The sequence below is a fragment of the Mytilus edulis genome, chromosome 9 (genome assembly GCF_963676685.1).
Source record: "Mytilus edulis chromosome 9, xbMytEdul2.2, whole genome shotgun sequence".
NCBI lineage: Eukaryota > Metazoa > Mollusca > Bivalvia > Mytilida > Mytilidae > Mytilus > Mytilus edulis.
Window position 1 is genome coordinate 86,348,865 of NC_092352.1, and position 22,569 is coordinate 86,371,433.

The 22,569-nt window shown below is 32.0% G+C and overlaps 1 protein-coding gene across 1 annotated transcript in view; it reads left to right on the plus strand.

The window, feature by feature from the left end:
• Positions 1-22,569, plus strand: part of LOC139489282 (fibropellin-1-like) — a 31,833-nt gene continuing 9,264 nt past the window's right edge. Inside the window, exons 1-4 of the mRNA XM_071275555.1 lie at positions 1-118; positions 13,267-13,366; positions 14,131-14,276; positions 21,772-21,806. Of these exons, the coding sequence (XP_071131656.1) occupies positions 14,188-14,276; positions 21,772-21,806 (124 nt within the window). The 5' untranslated portion in view covers positions 1-118; positions 13,267-13,366; positions 14,131-14,187. The remainder of the gene's footprint in view (positions 119-13,266; positions 13,367-14,130; positions 14,277-21,771; positions 21,807-22,569) is intronic.

The window sequence follows — 22,569 nt, forward strand, 5'->3', positions numbered from 1 at the left end:
GTCCCGTTAGTTCATCAGAAATAATAAGTATTAGACTTATAAAGTATGACACAGACTGGCCTTATTGCGATCCTTTTTGGGGTAAATGTGATCCAAGGTTTCAAGTATGCATAAACGGGTAAGTACAAAATTGAATTTTATCTTAGATTGGTTTCGAATAAAAACTGTTGGTTAATACGTAGATACCAGGTTTGAAATTAGGTACACCGGACCCGCGTTTCGTGTACATAAGACTCATCAGTTGCACTCTAATAAAGAAGTCAAATGGCAAACAAAAAAGCACGACGTTGAAGAGCATTGAGAACTCAAATTTTGAAAGGTAGAATTGAGAAGCAAATTCAGAAAAAAAGTGAATTTTATTGCTAATACTCGGGTAAAAGAGAACAGTAAGAATACATTAGAGGTAAAAAAGAAAGGTCAACTCGGTAGAAATAATTATTTTGATATTGAATAAGAAAAGCTTGAAATGTAAAACTTATTTGGTAAGTGGAAAGCCAATACGAAATGTTTTATATTATTCTAAAAACAGTTGTTGGCATGACACGGGTTATGTTCTTCTCATATATGTTATGATGGTATGATACTAAACCCCTAACGGGAAGGATTGTGCCTGATGTTCACATGATGAAATCATAATATTTCAGTCAGTTTAATTGAAGTCTGGAGCTGGCATGTCAGTTAACTGCTAGTAGTCTGTTGTTATTTATGTATTATTGTCATTTTGTTTATTTTCTTTGGTTACATCTTCTGACATCAGACTCGGACTTCTCTTGAACTGAATTTTAATGTGCGTATTGTTATGCGTTTACTTTACTACATTGGTTAGAGGTATAGGGGGAGGGTTGAGATCTCACAAACATGTTTAACCCCGCCGCATTTTTGCGCCTGTCCCAAGTCAGGAGCCTCTGGCCTTTGTTAGTCTTGTATTATTTTAATTTTAGTTTCTTGTGTACAATTTGGAAATTAGTATGGCGTTCATTATCACTGGACTAGTATATATTTGTTTAGGGGCCAGCTGAAGGACGCCTCCGGGTGCGGGAATTTCTCGCTACATTGAAGACCTGTTGGTGACCCTCTGCTGTTGTTTTTTATTTGGTCGGGTTGTTGTCTCTTTGACACATTCCCCATTTCCATTCTCAATTTTATTGATATTTTATTTATATTCTGCTTTGTATGTGGTTAGTGGTAACTGTTAGTGCTGGTTACGGACACTACTTGTTAAATTAACCTCTAAAAATTAATGTCTTTAATAAATATCTCACAAGAATTGTTGCACATTTATATACTTCGAAAACAATTATTAACAAAATATCATCCCACAAGTCTTTTTGCACAATTATATACTTCGAAAACAATTATTAACAAAATATACACCAAAAATATCACAGAAAAAAGTTTAACTTTATAACATTCTGCAAATGTATGCCCACATTTTTAATGAGGTAAACGGATTATCATAAGAACAGCACCACTTTTAAAATAAAAGGCTTTATTTTGTACATGTAACCCATCAAAACCGTTAAATGTTGACCCACTATTCATAAAAATATAAATCACAGCATTGTAATCCTTGGCTATAAATATGTCACCCTATCGACCCAGTGACATATTGCTTTTACTCTTTCTTTTTCTGTATTATTTATATTATTATTATTATTATTATACTTCCACCTATTTTTGCCGGTAGTTTTCTCGGAGCACTTTATTGAGGAACACCAACTTTTGTGTTGCAGTGAAACTTTGGATAAAAAAAATGGCTGCCGTTACAATGGAAACAGCAACATAGTAAACAAATAAATTTTGGGGTAGAATAAATTGTTTGTTTAAGGCGGAACTTATAACCATTAAATTTTAACTCATCGTAGTTTTCCACTATATACAGGTATTGGATGGTTTTGACAAAGATCAGAACCTGAATGTTGCCATTGAAACTATACCAAAATGTCCAAAATAATAAAATGCTCCAAACGTAATGGAACTTCTCACTAATGATGAGCAACATTTGTAAATATGGAATTTGGGTTTGAATTTTCAACAAACTTTACCATGGAAACAACGCAAAAATGTTTAAAATGTTCCCAAAATCAAAAAATGGTAAATTGTAAATCTTAAAATGGTAGGTCAAATCCATCCAACTTTAGTAGTATGTTCTTCCCATGTACCAATGTGATATTTGTTTTGGAAAGGTCACTGTTTCAATGGAAAAAAGCAAAAATGTCAAAAGTTTCAACCTGCTCTAAACTTAAAAAAACCTAAATGTAATTGTTTAAAATGGCATGTATAGAAGAGAGTTTTGACTAGGGATTTTCCACCGTTGGCATTGAAACTGCAATTTTTAAAAAAATTTCGAAATGCTCTAAAAGAGGGACGAAAGATACCAGAGGAACAGTCAAACCTATACATCGAAAACAAACTGACAACGCCTTGCTAAAAATGAAAAAGACTAACAGACAAACAATAGCACACATGACACAACATAAAAAACTAAAGAAAAGCTAAACAGAATGAAACTAAATAGATTGTTAAATGGTAAATACAGATGAGACTTATGACTTTAGAATTTCCAAAATGGCTGCCGTTGCCATGAAAACAACAGAAATGTGAGAAATTTCATAACGCCCTTAATGAACTGAAAATATACAGGAAAATATCCGGCTATTTTTTGGAATGTATAGGAACCAACCATCATGATTTTTAGTATTATGAGGATCACCATTAGTGGAGTTGCAGTGAAACTTTGAAATTTTGAAATGGCCACCGTTTCCATGGAAACAGCACAAATGTGAAAAATATTTTGTTTTGTTATTAATGTCTCAGTTGAGAATGCCTGAGCGAAAATCATCATTTTTTATACAACTTAGATATCCCCTATATACAGGTTTTGGATGATTTTGAGAATCATTTGAACTACTATACTCCCATTGAAACTGAGGAAAGGTTTTCCACTATAACCCTATGGGAAAGACCAAAAAATAGCATTGCATCTCTTAAAATGGTAGGTCAAATCCATTGAAAATGCAAACAAAGTTATTCAAGTTACGAACACTACATTTATCTTATGTTTTATAATTTACTGAATATGAATATCTTTTCATGTATAAGATTTGAGTATTTTCTTTTTATTTTTTAGAATTTATAACAACAAAATGACGCTTGATTGTAAAATACTATATGCTATTAAAGTTAATTTCAATGTAAACATAAAACTTTTTAGAACTACATCAGTTTCTTAGAAATGCTGATGGTTACAGACACTAAACACTGGCTTATTTCTTTTAAATACCTAATGTGGATAAAAGGATAATCATTTCTACAGAATTTCATGAAATAAATGGTTTTCTATCATAACGAACTTCCAAAATTATAGAAGATTAAAGTACAAAAATATATTTTTATTAAATATATGATTTACTAGTTAGCAAAAAAACATATATAATTATTCATAAAAAAAAAGTGTTCTTTTATAAAACAAAAAATCTAAATTGTTCATAAAAACAAATAATTGTTAATTTCATAAAAACAAAATGTTTATTCATAGAAATGAATAATTATGCATGAAAGTTAAATATATATTCCTAAAACGTTAAACGTATCAATGAAACGTTCTATATATATTCATACACACAAAAATTTCATTAAAAAATATTGAAATATGTGTTCATAGAATAAAACAATGTTCTCAGTTTATCAATACGTTCAATTATTTGCCCAGTGCTTTTGTAACTGTGTATTTGATTGGATTGAATGAAACCGGACAGGACGGGACTCCAATCCCAGACTTTTATTTGAAACGCGGACCCGAACTAGAAATGCCGGACTCGAAGGTGTTTAAATTTGCAAGTATTGGGTTCTCTTTTTGTGTACCTTATTGGAAGGAAATAAAGTTTTTGAAGCATTTAAATTGGGTGTTTGATAATATATATATATACATATATCATATGGAGTAGCATTCCTTGGTTCCGGGTCTTTAAAATGAGACGATACAGCGCAAATAATGAACACAATATCAAAGTCTTAAGATTTGCCCAACAGTCCTTATTTATGTTACAGGCATTTTCTAAATTCTGGCATTTTGTAAAATGACTGCTTTTCAGGCAATTTATAAAAATTTTAGAAATTCTGGATTCAAAACAGTAAATTAAAATGAAACATATGAAGCAGAAAAAAAGATTTTTTTAAATGACATCGTTTTTGTTTGCTTTCAGTCGCAAATATGTCATTTATTTTTTAGACGTGAACAATTTGGTTATAATTCATTTTCGATAGGTACAGAGATTTCCACCTGCAGAACAACCATAAATAAAAATTAAAAAAAATGTAGAGTTCTTAACGTGAAGAAAGTTAGTATTGCATTTTACTTACATATGACAATATATAATATTCCCAGTTAGAAATAATAAGAATGTTAATTTTATGCACCCACATCGAAACAAATTCCCCTCTACAATATGGGTTTTGCCATACAAGGCTGTGTGTTGATGTAATGCAAAAATATGGTTGGTAGTGTCATTGGATACACTGTATACAGTTTTCAATCAAGTTAGCCTATATTACAAATTGTGGCTAGGTTTAAATCTATTTGTGTAAAAGATTACAAAAAATAAAAAAAAGGTTTAAAATTGACTGTAAAGGGCAATAACTCCATACGGTGTCAATTGACAATTGCTTATTGTGAAACGCAATGCTGTCTATTGTTAAGTGATTTGTCAGTTAGAGTAATAAAAGAGCTACATGTGTTATGATTTCGGTTTGAAGTGCTAAAACCAGATTTAACGCTAAACAATTATGTATTTACAAAAGTTCAGGACAAATATTGTGTAACAGTTCTCTCATCCAAACATTTTGAGGAATAATAAATAATTGGAATAGTTCAGTAACATTCATTCTTGATTTTTTAAACTCTTCTTTTTTAATTCAGTAACAATTATCACAAATAAAACTGTTCTGTTGTTCAAAGCTTTCAATTGTTTTTAATATTTAATTCTTTAGAATAATTTCAGGAATTTTGTAAAATGCCTTTCAATTTTTCTAGGCATTTTGTAAAATGCCTAGAAAAATTAGTCATTATGTATAATGACTGAATCTTGCAGGCTTTTTAGAGAATGCCTTAAATATTCAAGCATTTTACAAAATGCCTAAATTTAGAAAATGCCTGTAACATATATAATGGTATTATACGAAGATGATGTTATAAAATCGGATTAACAAATATTTCGGTTGAACAAATAGCCCTCGTCAATGTTTTTGTCTTCATAATATATACTCATGTCAATAAAGGTCTTGGTTTTGTAAATATTTCCGGTATTTTTAACAACCATTCTTTACAGAATAAATTCCTGAATATTTTGATAATACTGAGCTCCGTCTAATTTGTTATATTTACAAGAAATCTATCCGGAAATATGTGTTTAATTATAGCCAATTGTGTACAGATGTTTATATCAGTAAAATACACCTACTTCATGTAATTGCAGTAATTCCGAATACATTTATATACACATTTCTCATGTTATAACAGGAGATCTTATCATTGTTCAAGACCGAGAGTTAAAATCATTCCTCAGTAAAGGACATAAATATCGTTCCCCGTCAATTATTTATTGGAATGAGTGTCGTCATATTATCCACGACTCACTCCGTACTTACTGTTTGAAATAGATAAAATGGGAAAAAGCTGACAAAACAATCTTTGGACTCTTTTTTTAATTCAGTAATTAACATAGTTGATAAACGTATTAAACATTTTAAAGAACATTTTACTCTTAACAACAACCTAAATAAACCTAGTTCTCGTATCAAATATAAACTAAAAGAACTAGCCAAGGAATTTGTTTTTGTCCCGACCGATGAAGCTGCTAATAATATTATTATTGATTGACGTAAATTTTACATTGAGGTTCTGAAAAAAAATTCACCAATTCACCAACATTCCAACTGATAGATATAGGAAGATTTGATGTGAGTGCCAATGAGACAACTCTCCATCCAAATAACAATTTATAAAAGTAAACCATTATAGGTCAGTGTACGGCCTTCAACACATACCGAACAAAAAGCTATAAAGAACCCCCAAATTACTAGTGTAAAACCATTCAAAAGGGAAAACCAACGGTCTAATCTATATAAAAAACGAAAAACGAGAAACACGTATAAATTACATAAACAAACGACAACTACTGTAATCAGATTCCTGACTTAGGACAGGTGCAAAAATTTGCAGCGGGATTAAACGTTTTAATGGTACCAAACCGTATCCCTTTTTCTGAAACAATATCATTACATCTTAGCATAGAAAACCACACCATAAAATATCAATTGGAAGGCTAAACTCAATCAAAAAACGTAAATTAACACACCTTGAACGAATAAATTTGATTTGTGATACCTGAATGCAAATGCACAGTTAATAAAATATTAGGGATAAACATTCAAGGCCAAAAAGCAAAGAAACAAGTCCAAACAAAGCCATGGCAAGACACCACATCCTTCGAAAATAATCACTTTTGAAAAAAACGGTTTTAATAATCTCTACAGGTAAATGAAAAATCCCTTTGTCGTTTTAGGTATACTACTTATGTGTATAAAATCCTTCCAATAATTAGGAATACCAAGAAAGTTCTGTCATATAAATACACAATTTAACACTAGATACAAATTGGGGTGAATATTGACAATAAAACTATACAATTAGCGCTAGCTAAAACTTCCTTGTACAGGTTTAAGGAGAATAATCTTGATGTTCATACAAATGTAGTACGAAGAAGTGAAAATTAGTAGATATTCCAAATAATCAAAGCTGGTATATAGACCATTTTCTAAAAAAGGTTCATCGGAAGTTACTGACAGCTAGTTAAAAGCCAAAAACAATCAATAATAAAAAATCATGCAACCAAAGGCACATCGCCGTCTAAAAAGGGAAAACTAACAATAACAAATGAAAAATCGTCTCTTTTACGTAAATTTAAGTATGTAGTTTCCCGTTAGAAATTGAAATGTCTAAATATAGAAAAGGACAACTGCTGCTGTTTATGTTAGATTTATTTAGAATAAGTTCTTTTGGGTAAATTTCGGAAGTATATTTAGAGAACTCTGGATTGTTGTAAAGATAACTGTAGGTATTTTTGAATGTATCAACCAACTAATAACAATGATGAGTCTTTACTGAGTTTGGTTATAAACTGAGATTCATAGCAATATATAAATAAATCTGCTATGAAAGGGGCACAGTTAGTGCTCATAGGAATACCTTCTACCTAACGATACACTTCATCGCCGAAACGTACATAAATGTTATCTAGCAGAAAATTTAAAGCTTCAATCATATCCTCACATTTCCAGTAAGTGTATCTATCATGCTTTTCTTTTTCGTTAAAGAAAAAGGCTTTAAACGAGTTACAGCAAATAAAATTACAATAAGATTTTTCGAAAGACCATTTTATCAAATACAAAAACTTGTGTGGAAGTGTAGTGTACAGAGTAGAAAAATCTTAACTGTCAACAGAATTATAAGGACCATCAAAAGCATGCATTTTATCTTACACCCTAAAGAACTTTTAACACTCTAAAAATAATTAATACCATTATTTTCATAAGCTTTATTACAAAAGTTAATAACCAGTTCTTTGATAGTAGTAAGAGAGGTAGTTAGAAGCACTGATAAATTAGTAGTAGAACACTTACTCGATGCGGAGATTAAACGGAATTTAAAATGGTTTTTGTTTATTTTCGGTAACCAATTCATGGTGGGGACTTTTAAATGTTCTGAAGATGCTTTAAGCTGGGTAGTGGGAGTGTAATGCTTGTTACCGATTTTCAATTAACGACATCTTCAACAAACATAAACGTTTAGCTACCTCTTTACAAGCAGAACCAAATACAATAAAAGTCACAACTATGTATTGGCTTTCGAAGCTACTCAAAACACCTTACAAATATAGATTTATCTCGTCTACAAGCCATTATTCCACTACTAAATTGTCCATTCTTCTTACCAGTACACTTGGTACAATCAAAAACCTGATAATTAATTGTTCAAATAATGCTTTGAAAATAGTATAATTAATTACTTTTGAGTGTCAAAAACTCGTTGGAAGTACTTGATAAATTGCATGCTTATATTGGTGATTTTGAATCTGTTCAAAGTTTTGATTTTTCTACCCTATATACCACATTGCCTCACATTCTCATAAAGAAAAACATCACACACCTAATTAAATGGGCATTTAAAAAGTCCGAATGTGAATATAAAGTCGGAAACCAGGTTGAAATAGAACAAAAGAATCGAAGCTCTTTGTTAGAGAAGGCGATAAATGCTTACTGTAATGATTACTATAGTGACAAAAAATTTAAAAGTTAATAGAAACTAACAAAATTACAATTTTCTTCTCAATTACGAAGTGTTTCATTTTAAAAACACCATTTGCATAAGTTTTCAATTTATCTAGTACATAGTTAAGTAGAACAATTAGATATCAAGTCGACGACATGGGTATCTTTCAAGTTGGATGTAGAAAATGCATAACCTCCGATTTTTTTTAAAAATTACCACGGACGGAAAACATATCAATCAATGTTTTAGTTCAGCAATTTTCGTGTCTGCCCTTCCATTATGTGACTCAAGAAAAAAATCCCCAAAATGGGTAACAATTGTATCGAAAAGAGAAAATCGAGTGCACCTTTTTATGTTAGGGCGTGTTTGAGTTGAATATTTTGTCTTGATATCGTACAAAGCACGACTATCTCATACATCGTCTCGCTTCAGATTGTATCATTTTTATATATCAACGCTACAGGTTGACTTTATTACATAAAAAAATCACAGTACTTAAAGATGAAATATATGGGTCAAGTGAAATACCTATCTAATGAATCACAAAAACAGAGTAGGTGTGTTCGAAGAGCTATTTTTTTACTAAAAGTACTTGACGACAGTCTTTTAAGTTGGATGATGAAAATGCATATCTTTGAAAAATTATGATTTTTTTGTGTGTGATAACTAGGGTTTATTGTCTTCAACCACTAAACAAATCTAGTCTGCCCCTCCACGAAATATTTAATTAGAATTTATTAAAATGTTTATGAATTTTCGAAAATCCCACCTGACAACCGATCAGACAATATTTTAAAGTTGAATCAATGCAGAGAAGATCATTAACTGAAGCTCATTAGCTAGTTGATACATTTGTCTTTTAAAATACAACTGACAGATAAAGATCGTAATAGTGCAATGTGGATAAATTTATCGGTTTCCAAGAACAAAATTGGCCGCGCGTCATCCCTACAATGTCTTCCATTTCTACGATTGTGAAAATGAACTGGCGTAATGGGGAGATAATTTTGAGGAAATAGAATCCTGACTATATATATGTTCAAACTCTTTTAGGTCATGTTTTGGTAGTAGCAATAAACAAGAGAACTATGTCAATTAAACATGCTGTGATACTATATAAAGGCAACAGTATTATACCGCTGTTCAAAACTCATAAATCCATGGACAAAAAACAAAATCGGGATAACAAACTAAAACCGAGGGAAACGCATTAAATATAAGAGGAGAACAACGACATAACACTAAAATGTAACACACATAGACAAAATCCCACGAGAATAACAAATATAACATATATATATAACATCAAAACCAAATACATGAATTTGGGATAGACAAGTACCGTGACACGTCTTATCTGCCCTTGAAGTTTTACTTGATAACATTTTAATTCGCTTGGAGATTCCGTATATCGTCAGGTTGTCTGAATTCCAACGGGGACTAACTGTGCACTACTTATTGCGGACCTATTTTTTGTATAACTACAAGTTACAATTTATGACATAAATAAGCAAAGACCCATCGAAACAACATCTGATACAAACATTTAATAATAATTTTAGATATTTAGATGATATACTAGGTCTCAATAATGACAACTTCAGTATGGATACTAAAAACATTTACCCCGTTGATATTACTTTAAATTAAGCTAATGCTCACAATGACCACTGCTCTTTCCTCGATCTTGATATATATATATCATTAACGGAAAGCTTAATACTAAAATTTACGGTGTGTATATATCTCAACTTGTACGATTCGCTCGTATATGTAACAACGTTTTAGATTTTAACGAGAGAGATTTATGTATTACTGAAAAATTATTACACCAGGGTTTTGGATATCACAAACTAGTCAAAACATTCACTAAAATTTATCATCGGTACAACGACATCATTCGTAAATATAACTCAACATGCAGACTTCTTATACGTTCAGATATTTCACATCCAATCTTTTATGGTGATATTCTTTAAAAAGCACAAGAATGTCAGTATTCACCTTAGAAGCTAACAAAACAATTAAATAGACTTATTCAAAAGGGATATAGTTACGATCTTGTTGTCAGGTAATAAAAGGTTGTATATTTAGGCTTTAATATTGATTCACTTATAGGGTCTTTGCATCGGATTAAAACACATTTATTTAAAAACCAGTTATTGGTATGACACGGGTAATGTTCTTCTCATATATGTTATGGTGGTATGATACTAAACCCCTAACGGGAGGGATTGTGCCTGATATTCATACGATGAAGACATAATTTTTCAATCATTTTAAGTCTGGAGCGGGTATGTCAGCTAACTGCTAGTAGTCTGTTGTAATTAATTTATCATTGTCAATGTGTTTATTTTCTTTTGTTACATCTTCTGACATTAGACTCGGACTTCTCTTGAACTGAATTTTAATGTGCGTATTATTATGCGTTTACTTTTTTACATTGGCTAGAGGTATAGGGGAGGGTTGAGATCTCATAAATATGTTTAACCCCGCTGGACTTTGTTACTCTTGTATTATATTTAGTTTAAGTTTATTGTGTATTATTTGGAGTTTAGTATGGCGTTCATTATCACTGAAATAGTATATATACTTGTTTAGGGACCTGCTGAAGGTCGCCTTTGGGAGCGGGAATTTTTCGCTGCATTGAAAACCTATTGATGACCTTCTGCTGTCGTCTGTTCTATGATCGGGTTGTTGTCTCTTTGACACATTCCCCATTTCCATTCTCTATTTTAATTGTATGTATAATTTTATTTATTGTAAATACATAATTTCTAAAAGAAGATAGACAATGTAGCGCGTCTGGCGTATTAAATTAATTTCCTGGTACCTTTGATAATAAATTAGAAGAACCCACCAAGTTCCAATACATGACAATAATTGTGACCTAAAATCACACTGGACTTCAAAGTGTTTTGCATACAAGATTTATATACTCTTAAGCCCGGGCCACTTCAGTTTACAGTACAGACTAACCATATCTTTCACGCCAATAATGTTATGTATGTGAGCTTGGAGTTAAGAGGAGATGAAATAAGTACACATCGACAGAAATGTAACTTAGATATTTTTTATTGCATGTATAAATTTAAATACTGGCATGAAGCTTACGTAGAAGACCACTCCAATAAACATAATATAAAGACATTAAAATACCTTTGAATATAGCAGACTATCATGCAAGAATAAGAATGAATTATAGCGGACACAAATAACAATTCTATGACAGAAACTGTCTATAATTCACAAAGTAAGCAATACCCTTTAACTCTACTTTCCGCTTCATAGATTATGTTCTTCCACTAAATAATTCGAAATTTGGTGACTATATTGAATGCATCGATCCCATCGAACTAGAGATAAAGAATACACCAGATACAGTTAAGTCGGTCTAATATCTTGACTTACATCTAGAAATTGACAATGAGGGTTGGTTGAAACCAAACCATTACGAAATAAGGGATGATTTCAGCTTTCCATTTCTAAGTAGCAACATTCCAGCAGCACCTGCATACGGGAAATATATCTCCCAATTGATACGATATTTCCGTGCTTGTATTTTCTATCATTATTATCTTGATAGAGGTTTGTTCTTACAAGGAAGCTATTAAATGGTGAAGTTGAAATTAAGCTTTCGTAGATTTTACCGACGCCATCACGAGTTGGTTAACATATGATATCGGATATGTTCCTCACGTCGTAACTGCTATCCCCTTCCCTTTCATGAATGTGATCTACAAAATTAGACTTTATATCGGATTTGTTATAACATAAGCAACACGACGGGTTCAAATGTGGAGCAGGCTCTGATTACCCTTCCGGAGCACCTGAGATCATTCTTAGTATTGGTGGAGTTCGTGTTGCTTATTTTCAAGTCTATGTTGTGTCATGTGTAATATTGTTTGTATGTTTGTCTTTTTCATTTTTAGCAATGGTGTTGTCAGTTTATTTTCGATCTATGATTTTGACTGTCCCTGTGGTCATTTTTGTCCCTCTTTTGTGAAGACACAGAAACAACAGAACACTTTTTATTGAAATGCAAAATATTAAATGTACCTCGTTAAAAACACATTCACAACCTACAGATTCCTATCAGAATTTTCACTTATGTCGTTTTTTACGTTTTTGCTCTGATAGACTAACAGTAGATCAAAATACACCTATATTTAAAGCTGTGCAAAACTTATTTATGAGTAGCAGTCGATTAACATCCATAATTCTAAGGTTATATTTATTCACCCCTTCCCTACATAAAGAAATAGTGTCTCACTCTTTAATAACACTCTCATTTTTTTTTACACCTTTCACCCCCTTTCTTTGCTATTTTTTTTATGTGTAAAACAACTTGTAATGAACTTTTTTTTATATATTATTGTAAGTAAGAAGATGAGGAAATAAGTTTTTTTTGTAACATGTGTATTACTTTATTATAATGAATGTATTTTAAAACAAAAAGAGTAAGAACAACTGGCTCATTGGACCTATATGTCACTTCCTTAGGTGAAATTAGCACAAACAAAAGATCAATAAAGTAGTACAGTTACGTGTTATTGTAAAGGATGTTTTGCAAAAGCTTTGCATAAATATTTTGCAGATTTATTGTATTTATTGACTGCATTTTGTTAATAGATACATATTCGTAAAATACTCTTTAGCTTGTATATGTTAAATTGTTAAATAATCATTTTCGTAAAGTAAAAATCGATTTAACCGCCATATAGTAATTTGTAAATGTTAAAATGCTTCAGAAACATTTTAGTCACAGTCAAAAAGATTTTGAAGGACACATAAAGTAAATTTTGAATCGCAACCGCATAATGTCTGAAAATCACTGGTATTTACTAAGAGTACCGACTGGTAAAATACGATCGGTTTCAATGTAGTTTCGTTTCGTGGTGAGGAAACAATATTATCTTAACAATTGTTTATTTTAGAAATTGCAACAAACAAAAAATTGGAAAGGACAACACTAACCACATCGATTTTAACACAGTTTCTCCAAATACAGAAACCTTCACCAGTAGTTCACACCAGGTATGTACATATTTACTTTCAATAGGTTGTTATGATGATAATTTTGAATCGCCCGATTCTGAAGTTTCTGCTTATTATCTTAAGAAGTATTACAGGTAGACCGAAACAGCAATACAAGATATACATGAAAGTCACATGGTACAAACGTTTCTTTATTTTTTTAAATTTTTATATAGGACTTATTTAACCCTTTACATGACAATGTTTGAAATAAAGCCAACAGTAGTATACCGCTGCTCAAATTTCATAAATCGATAGAGAAAAAACAAATCCGGGCTACAAACTAAAACTGAGGGAAACGTATTAAATATAAGAGAACTACGACACAACAGAGACACAACACCGAAACGTAACACACACAGAAACGAACTATAATGTAACAATGTCCATTTCCTGACTTGGTACAGGGCATTTTATGAAAAAACGGTGGGTTGAACCTGGTCTTGTGTCATGCCAAACCTCCCACTTTAATGGCAGTGTTAATTATAACATTAAAATGACAACATTACACGACAGGGTTACAATAAATAGACAATCTGAGCAAAACTTTTATTGTTCACCCTTGAAATCATTTCTGCTGCTTGTGAAATATGCACAAAATTAGAAAATAAGAAAGAAAACAGACATATTGATAACTGTATTGTACATACAGAATGTTGCTTCTATGCATGCTAGTGAACTTTTAAGATATAGATAGATTATTTATGATATAAAACACTAGAGATGAATGCTTTAAAATTGAAAATATCTTTAACTTTTTTCAGCATACTTTAAACGTCGTTGTCTCAATTACCGATAGTGATGTAGGTAAATCTGATTTTATGACAACCCTGAAGACATCTGTAGATATATTAGATTTTTCATCAAACAATTTGATAATGAAGAAGCTTTTGGGACAACATAATACAAGGTAGTTTTGCTTCTTGTTAAGATTTTAACCTTTTAGAAATTATCAAAACCAGTTGACTCCGCTACTTTTGGAATTCCGCACTGGTCACGTGTATGTCTTTCTCTTAGATATTTAGAAATGAAACGTTGAATAATGAGAAATATGTACAAAGCTGTGTCCAGTTAATGTAAAAAAACCCAGTTGTATGATAGAACAATAATCATGAGATTCATGTTTTATGCAAAATACCGACTTAGCACATCTTTTAAATAAACTTTGTTGGTTGATATTTATTTATACTATCAATAATGTGCAATTCTTTGTTTGAAAATAACATCTATAGCATACAATCTTGTCGTTTATGGTCACCATAGTTTCGTCAATACGAAATTCATACAATATATTATGTAATAAGTAACAAATAAACTAATCATAGATACCAGGACTAAATTTTGTATATACGCCAGAAGCGCGTTTCGTCTACTAAAGACTCATCAGTGACGCTCGAATCCAAAAAAGTTAAAAAGGCCAAAAAAAGTACGAAGTTAAGAGCATTGAGGACAAAAATTCCCAAACGTTTTGCCAAATTCAGCTAAGGTAATCTATGCCTGAAGTAGAAAAGCCTTAGTATTTCAAAAATTCAATATTTTGTAAACAGGTAATTTATAAATGTAACCATATCAATGATAATTCATGTCAGCACAAAAAGTGCTGACTACTGGGCTGGTGATACCCTCGGGGAAATAAATCTCCACCAGCAGTGGCATCGACCCAGTGGTTGTAAATAAACTCATCATAGATACCAGGACTAAATTTTGTATATACGCCAGACGCGCGTTTCGTCTACTAAAGACTCATCAGTGACGCTCGAATCCAAAAAAGTTAAAAAGGCCAAATAAAGTACGAAGTTAAAGAGCATTGAGGACAAAAATTCCCAAAAGTTTTGCCAAATTCAGCTAAGGTAATCTATGCTTGAGGTAGAAAAGCCTTAGTATTTCAAAAATTCAATATTTTGTAAACAGTTAATTTATAAATGTAACCATATCAATGATAATTCATGTCAGCACAAAAAGTGCTGACTACTGGGCTGGTGATACCCTCGGGGAAATAAATCTCCACAAGCAGTGGCATCGACCCAGTGGTTGTAAATAAACTCATCATAGATACCAGGACTAAATTTTGTTTATACGCCAGACGCGTTTCGTCTACTAAAGACTCATCAGTGACGCTCGAATCCAAAAAAGTTAAAAAGGCCAAATAAAGTACGAAGTTGAAGAGCATTGAGGACAAAAATTCCTAAAAGTTTTGCCAAATTCAGCTAAGGTAATCTATGCCTGAGGTAGAAAAGCCTTAGTATTTCAAAAATTCAATATTTTGTAAACAGGTAATTTATAAATGTTACCATATCAATGATAATTCATGTCAGCACAAAAAGTGCTGACTACTGGGCTGGTGATACCCTCGGGGAAATAAATCTCCACAAGCAGTGGCATCGGCCCAGTGGTTGTAAATAAACTCATCATAGATACCAGGACTAAATTTTGTATATACGCCAGACGCGCGTTTCGTCTACTAAAGACTCATCAGTGACGCTCGAATCCAAAAAAGTTAAAAAGGCCAAATAAAGTACGAAGTTGAAGAGCATTGAGGACAAAAATTCCTAAAAGTATTGCCAAATTCAGCTAAGGTAATCTATGCCTGAGGTAGAAAAGACATATATCAAAACACATATCAAACATCGCCTATTATTAGATGTAATATAAAACAACGAAACCTGCGCAGATTTTAAGTACGACGTCACTAATTGAGACTTTTATTTTGTTTCATACATTGTTGACATACTCATTAGATGATCAGGGAAAAAAGACAGACTTTTGTAACTAATTTAAGTTTTCCGTGTATTCATACCTACTTTTTTTTCAACATTTGACACAGATGCTTTTTGATAATGGGTTTCAAAGTTTGTATGATTTTTTTTCACATTTCTAGATGAAACATGTTTATAGCTATATCTTACGATTTAGAAATACTTAGTTTTCTATAATTCAAACATGGCAAACATTAGAGAAGAAAAACACATATGTAAGGTTACCGTATAAGAAATTAAATGGGTTAGGGTATTTGATCAAGTGGCAAATATTGCATGCATATCAGAGCAAGAGCATCTTATTACTGCATGCAAATTGATATATTAAAAGCAAATAAGTGCTGTATTATTAATTTGCTGCCTACAAAACAACAATTACATTCACAAAATAGTAATATAAAAAGACAACAGAAAATATAGGTAAGAATATTTTGTTTTGTACTTGCATGTTTATGAATAGGTTCTAACCAAGCAAAAATAAAAAAAAAGTTTTACTTACTTTGGCCATATATCAGTTACATGTATTCTATCACTTTTAATAGGTTTCTAAACTTTGTCAACTCTTAATCCAAATAAAGAAAATATCGTTAAAAACGGTATTCATCAGATGAAGATGTTTTAAAAATATTAAGTATGTCTTGAAGACATGTAAAGTATAGTTCAGAAAATTCACATATCAATAGGGTATGGTGGTAGGGACAACATGGTATTAAAAGTACGCAAATAGAAAGTTCTCAAATGTTTTATACAAAACTTTAGAACTTTACAAGGAACTTTGAGAGGAATGCCACCTAAAAAAATGTAGAGCTGCTACAGTAAAGGTATTTTCGTTAACTCTATAATAAGCAAATAGTTCAATTTTCTGAAGGACAGGTTGATTTGATAAAGACATGCATCAAAAAGTAGGGCAATTATGTAACAGTAGATGTCACCCAAACTTGCCATGTTAAAATAAGTAAATTCACAGTAGTGTTAATACCTGTTTATATGCCTTTTAGTCATTATCATTATACATTAGCTCACAGTGTTTATTAAACAAATATATTTCAAAATCATTAGTGATCATTTGTCTATCTTTATATTAAGAAAAACACATTTCTAAAAGCAAAATTATACTGAATTGTAATCAGAGATTTTACAAAATCCCTAGCTCCATTTTCAGTGATTTTGTAAAATCCCTTACAATTTCAGGGATTTTACAAAACCACTGAAATTGTTAGTGATTGTACAAAATCTCTGATTAGTGCAGTAATTTTACAAATTCCCTGTAACATATAAAACCCGTTACTTAAACTTAATAGCCGAAACGTATATATTGTTAAAAAGAGAAAAGAACAGACAAAGAAAGAGGTAATACTGTGAACAAGTCACGTGTTGGTGCCATAATTCGTAATCGAAAACTGTAATAAATTTTTTTAAATAAACAGTAGTATACCGGTGTTCAAAATTCATCAATCGATTGAGAGAAAAAACAAATTCGGGTTACAATTTAAACCCGACGGAAACACATCAACGATAAAAAGAAAACAACGGAATAACAGAAACACTGAGCTGCAATAAAAATAAACGCCAACATACATATAAACGGACTAAATGATAACAACTGCAATATTTTTGACTTGGAACAGGACATTTTAAGAAACAAATGGTGAATTAAACCTGTTTGTATGGCTATCCAAAACTACCACTTATATGGAAGTGATGACGATATCGCTACAATGACGACACTTCGTGACAGGAATATTATACAGTACAAACAAACACAAGAACACTAAGCACAGAGAAATGCATAAATTTAAATATAATAGTGCATTACAACATGTAAAGAGCAGAAGAACAACGGACATCTCCCATTAACGACAGCACAGAACGCCACAATCACTGATGCATTTTTGTGACGTAGATATGTTGGACTCTAAAGTGCGATGGGGACGCTAAAGTACGATGGTCACGCTAAAGTGCGATGGTCTACGCTAAAGTACGATGCTTCCATACGCTAAAGTCCGATGGTTCGCGAAAATATAGACGTTAGAAACGCAGTTGGATTATGACGTTTACAGTCGTTTATACATAAACCAAAAATGTACATGCCGTAAGATAAATATTTAATCAACATCTTTTTGTAAACCAAATGTCTATGACACTATTTCAAACCAAACTGTGATTTGTCGGCTGAAGCAAATGCGTTTTTTAGTGCTGAAAGAAGGATCCGTGTCCTGCACTCGACCTGGCATTCTAATATGACGTGCTTCTTTAGTTTTGGATACAAAGCCATGTTCTAATTCGAATAGAACATGGGCTGCACGTGATTGACGTCACAATTGAAATGGCAACGTCAGATGAATTTTGAACAACGCCAGAGGTCAAAATGGACATTTGTGTTAGTGTTGCTCGCTAGGAAATAAAATAAAATCATTCTAAAAGTAAGTTTAAATGTTTCTGTTCTTTTTTATTGATAAACTGTTTTTCTATAAGGTTTTTGTTCATCAAATCAAAAGGGAGACATTTCGGGCGTCTAGCGTCAGCTTCGAAGTACAAAAGTTCAAAATATTCCTATTAGAATCGAAATAATTCTATCATGCCATGCTCTATGCTTATTTTAACATGTGTAGGCATTATATTTGTAAACATTTAATACCTCGCTAACGCTCGGTATAAAGATATTAACAAATATAATGGCATGAAATAATTATTACTTAATTTTACTATATAGATACAAAATACTATTAGAATACTAATAAGGTTTCTTTCCTGTGTCCTGTTTCTATTTGGAGCGAGCAGATCCAATTATATCATTAAATACGTTGCAATTTATTTTGCAGTCTCCGTTAAAGTATAATCGTCGATTTTATTGAAAATTAAGCGTAAATGATAAATTAACGGCTAAAACTGTAGGAATTTTTTAACATGTATTTGTACTCGTTACGAAGAGGGAGAAAGCTTGGCGAATATTGCATTTTTCTTGCATTTAGATTAAAGCTTGTACAAATAAATATTACTTATTCCAACATTTTGTATTTGAAATTTACAATGACGACTGTAAAAAAAAGGGGGGTGGGGGTAGAATATTGATGAACTATGTGAACGGCAAGCTTCGCCAATTTTCCAAATATTTCTAAATGCGCCTGGACTTTAAAAAAGTTTGAACAGGAAATACAGTATTATGTCACACCTTAATTACCCTTTTTTGCAATTATTACGTGGTTGGTATTCTATAAACAATAACTTAATCCTACACTACAGTCCAGTATATTATAAAGCCTACATGTATCACATTTGTTATACCCTAGCATAAATACTTAACTTTTTTTTTAAATCATTGTACAACGAACCTTACCCTATTGGTGCATTGCAATTTAGTGTGATATACCATCGTACTCTAGCAAACAAACAACCATCAAACTTAAGCGTGAGACACCATCGTACTTTAGCAAACAAACAACCATCATACTTTAGCAAACAAACGTAGCGTAGACCATCGCACTTTAGCGTGCCCATCGCACTTTAGCGTGCCCATCGCACTTTAGAGTACCATCACACTTTAGAGTCCTACAGATATAATATTGAAATTCATATAATTATATGGAATGAGTTCCAAAAATTCACTATTACTTTCACAATACTAGTCCAAATAATTATCATGATTATGGTTGTCTTTTAAATTAATGCTGCGTGACGCTGTCATACATATTTGGACTAATGCGGCGGTCACACAGTGCCGATAATGAATTGAGATCAGAGTGCGCTAAGACACACAAAATTTAAAGTCATATTATCATCTTCAATGATCTGGAATGTCCTATCATTGTCTGAACGCATTCGTGTACGTTCGTAACAGATTCATATGGATCAAGAATGGTCCGGAGAGGTCGGCTAAAGACCTGCGATAGTTAGGTGCGTCCAATAACACTTATTCGAGTTTGTTTAGTCGGATTACATATTGCACCCAGATTTTGCAGAATGCGAATCGTCTTTGTATTTGGCACAACTTTTTGGAATTTTGGATCCTCAATGTTCTTCAACTTTGTACTTGTTTGGCTTTATAAATATTTTGATATGAGCGTCACTGATGAGTCTTATGTAGACGAAACGCGCGTCTGGCATACTAAATTATAATCCTGATACCTTTGATAACTATTTAGACAAATCTGGTTGCAATACGGTTCATCAGACTGTGATAGGGTTGTGTACCGGAAGTACCTAAATCCCTAATATTTTTTACATATATAATGAAACGGTTTTCTAACGGATATCTGCAGTAAGCGTCAGTGTCAGTTCACTGTCTGGTAACTGTCTGATATCTGTCGGATCGCATTCGGCAGAATTGGGACTATGTCGGGACATATTTGGTCGTTTATATAATGCGAAAGATACAAATAGAATAAGAATTGGATTGAGAACGTGATTATCGGGACAACTTCGGCTTGAAACAGCAAAATTTGAACGCTACTTGAACAATATCAGATTTTTGTCGTGGCTAAATAAATGTTTTTACAATTTTTTATCAAAGCTTGAATTTCCATCCGCGATTCACTGGATATTGATCAGACTTTTGACATATTTTAATCGGAAAGGGTCCTACTAAAGACAGCAGTAAAAATCGTGAATGTTTGACCCCGGCTTAACACATTACTTTATTTATGAAAAATGTAAATTAACACGACTGTATTGACAAATATGACATTTGTGAAATGTAGCAAAAAATACATAATTCAAACCAAAAACGATAAGACATAACAAAACCAATCTTTTGATAAAAAACCAATCTCCAACTTTTCAAAGGACATTAATCAGTCGAAAATCAGAATTCCTAATTTACGGATTGTGTCTTGAAGTTTTGCTTAAGGAATATAAACAGTTTTCATAAATACTGCAAAGTATCCCCGTATACAGAATTTTTCATAAATATCAAGACAATTGACAATGTCATACTAAAAACATAAATGTATTGCATGACGTCTTTACAGAGACGAGTATGTTTGCTAAAAAACCAATCTCCAACTTTTCAAAGGACATTAATCAGTCGAAAATTAGAATTCCTAATTTACGGATTATGTCTTGAAGTTTTGCTTAAGGAATACAAGCAGTTTTCATAAATACTGCCAAGTATCCTCGTATACAGAATTTTTCATAAATATCAAGACAAATGACAATGTCATACTAAAAACATAAATTTATTGCATGACGTCTTTACAGAGACGAGTATGTTGGTAAAATAGATTTTATACTACTGTCTTGGTTCATATAAAAATTTTCCAGAACGGTTCAAAACTATTGTTCCATTTATTGTTTGCAAGTCTTTAGGGAAAGGTTGAATTACGTAATGAATTTTAAAATTAATATCTTGTTTGTGTTTCAACTTGTTTTTAGTAACGATCTTCTGCCCTTCTGTTGACGTCACCTACGAGTAGACTCATCAAAGCAGATACGCCTTATCTATATATTGTTTAATTTAACGCCTTGGTAGAGATGGGCTTATTATATACAAATTTTCTTTTCGAAGTTTAATTCAACTATGACTACAAGGGAGTCATTGTTTCTGTTATATTGAACAGAATAATTGATACCATTACAATACTAAGAATAAAAATATGTTCCTTAAGCGTATTCGACATGCCCTATATATATATTTGACTTCGTCTATTTCAGACTACAAATACAGATATCAACAACGTGCAGCAAAGGTAATATAAGTATTTAAGATTGAGTTTACGTAGCTTCATTTTTATCTCATTTTCAACTTGAGTTGCTACTTATTATTTTGCTCGCGTAACTAAACGATAAATAGAGAATATCATATGACCTTTTCAATATCACATTTGTATCCACCCGAGACACTGATATAACCTGATGAGTTCTGCTCGGAGAGATACTATTGGCTGAGAGTTGTAATATTAAAACATCCATATCAAATGCACATAGTCATATACATTTACCCCCAAAACAACTAATTCTGATGTTTTCTCTCGACTTGACTTAATACATATTTGAGTGTTGATTAAAACTTTGCAACTGTGATATCAACATTGTGACGTCGGAATACATGTTTGATAAACTTTGAGCAATCGTGACTAATATCGATATCATCACGGATGTCTGAATCATATTCATACTGAACTTCTTTTATTACACATTTTTTACAGGTATGCTTAACAAGTCGTTTTCGTAGCGGCACACGTACCACGTAGTATCACGTTCACTAGCTAGAGGTACCCGAAACACTTTCTTCGCGTAACCTGGAGATACACGTAACACTTTGTTCACATTCCATAAAGCTACTCGTAATGATTTGTTTACGTAGACTAGAGGTACAAGTAACTGTTTGCTCACGTACGCGGAATCCTAAGTAACCTTCATACCATATGCACAATTATCTCGTCTGCTGAGGAATATTAACTAACCAATTAGATCAGTCCTTTGAAACAATAATATTAATTGCTTGATTCA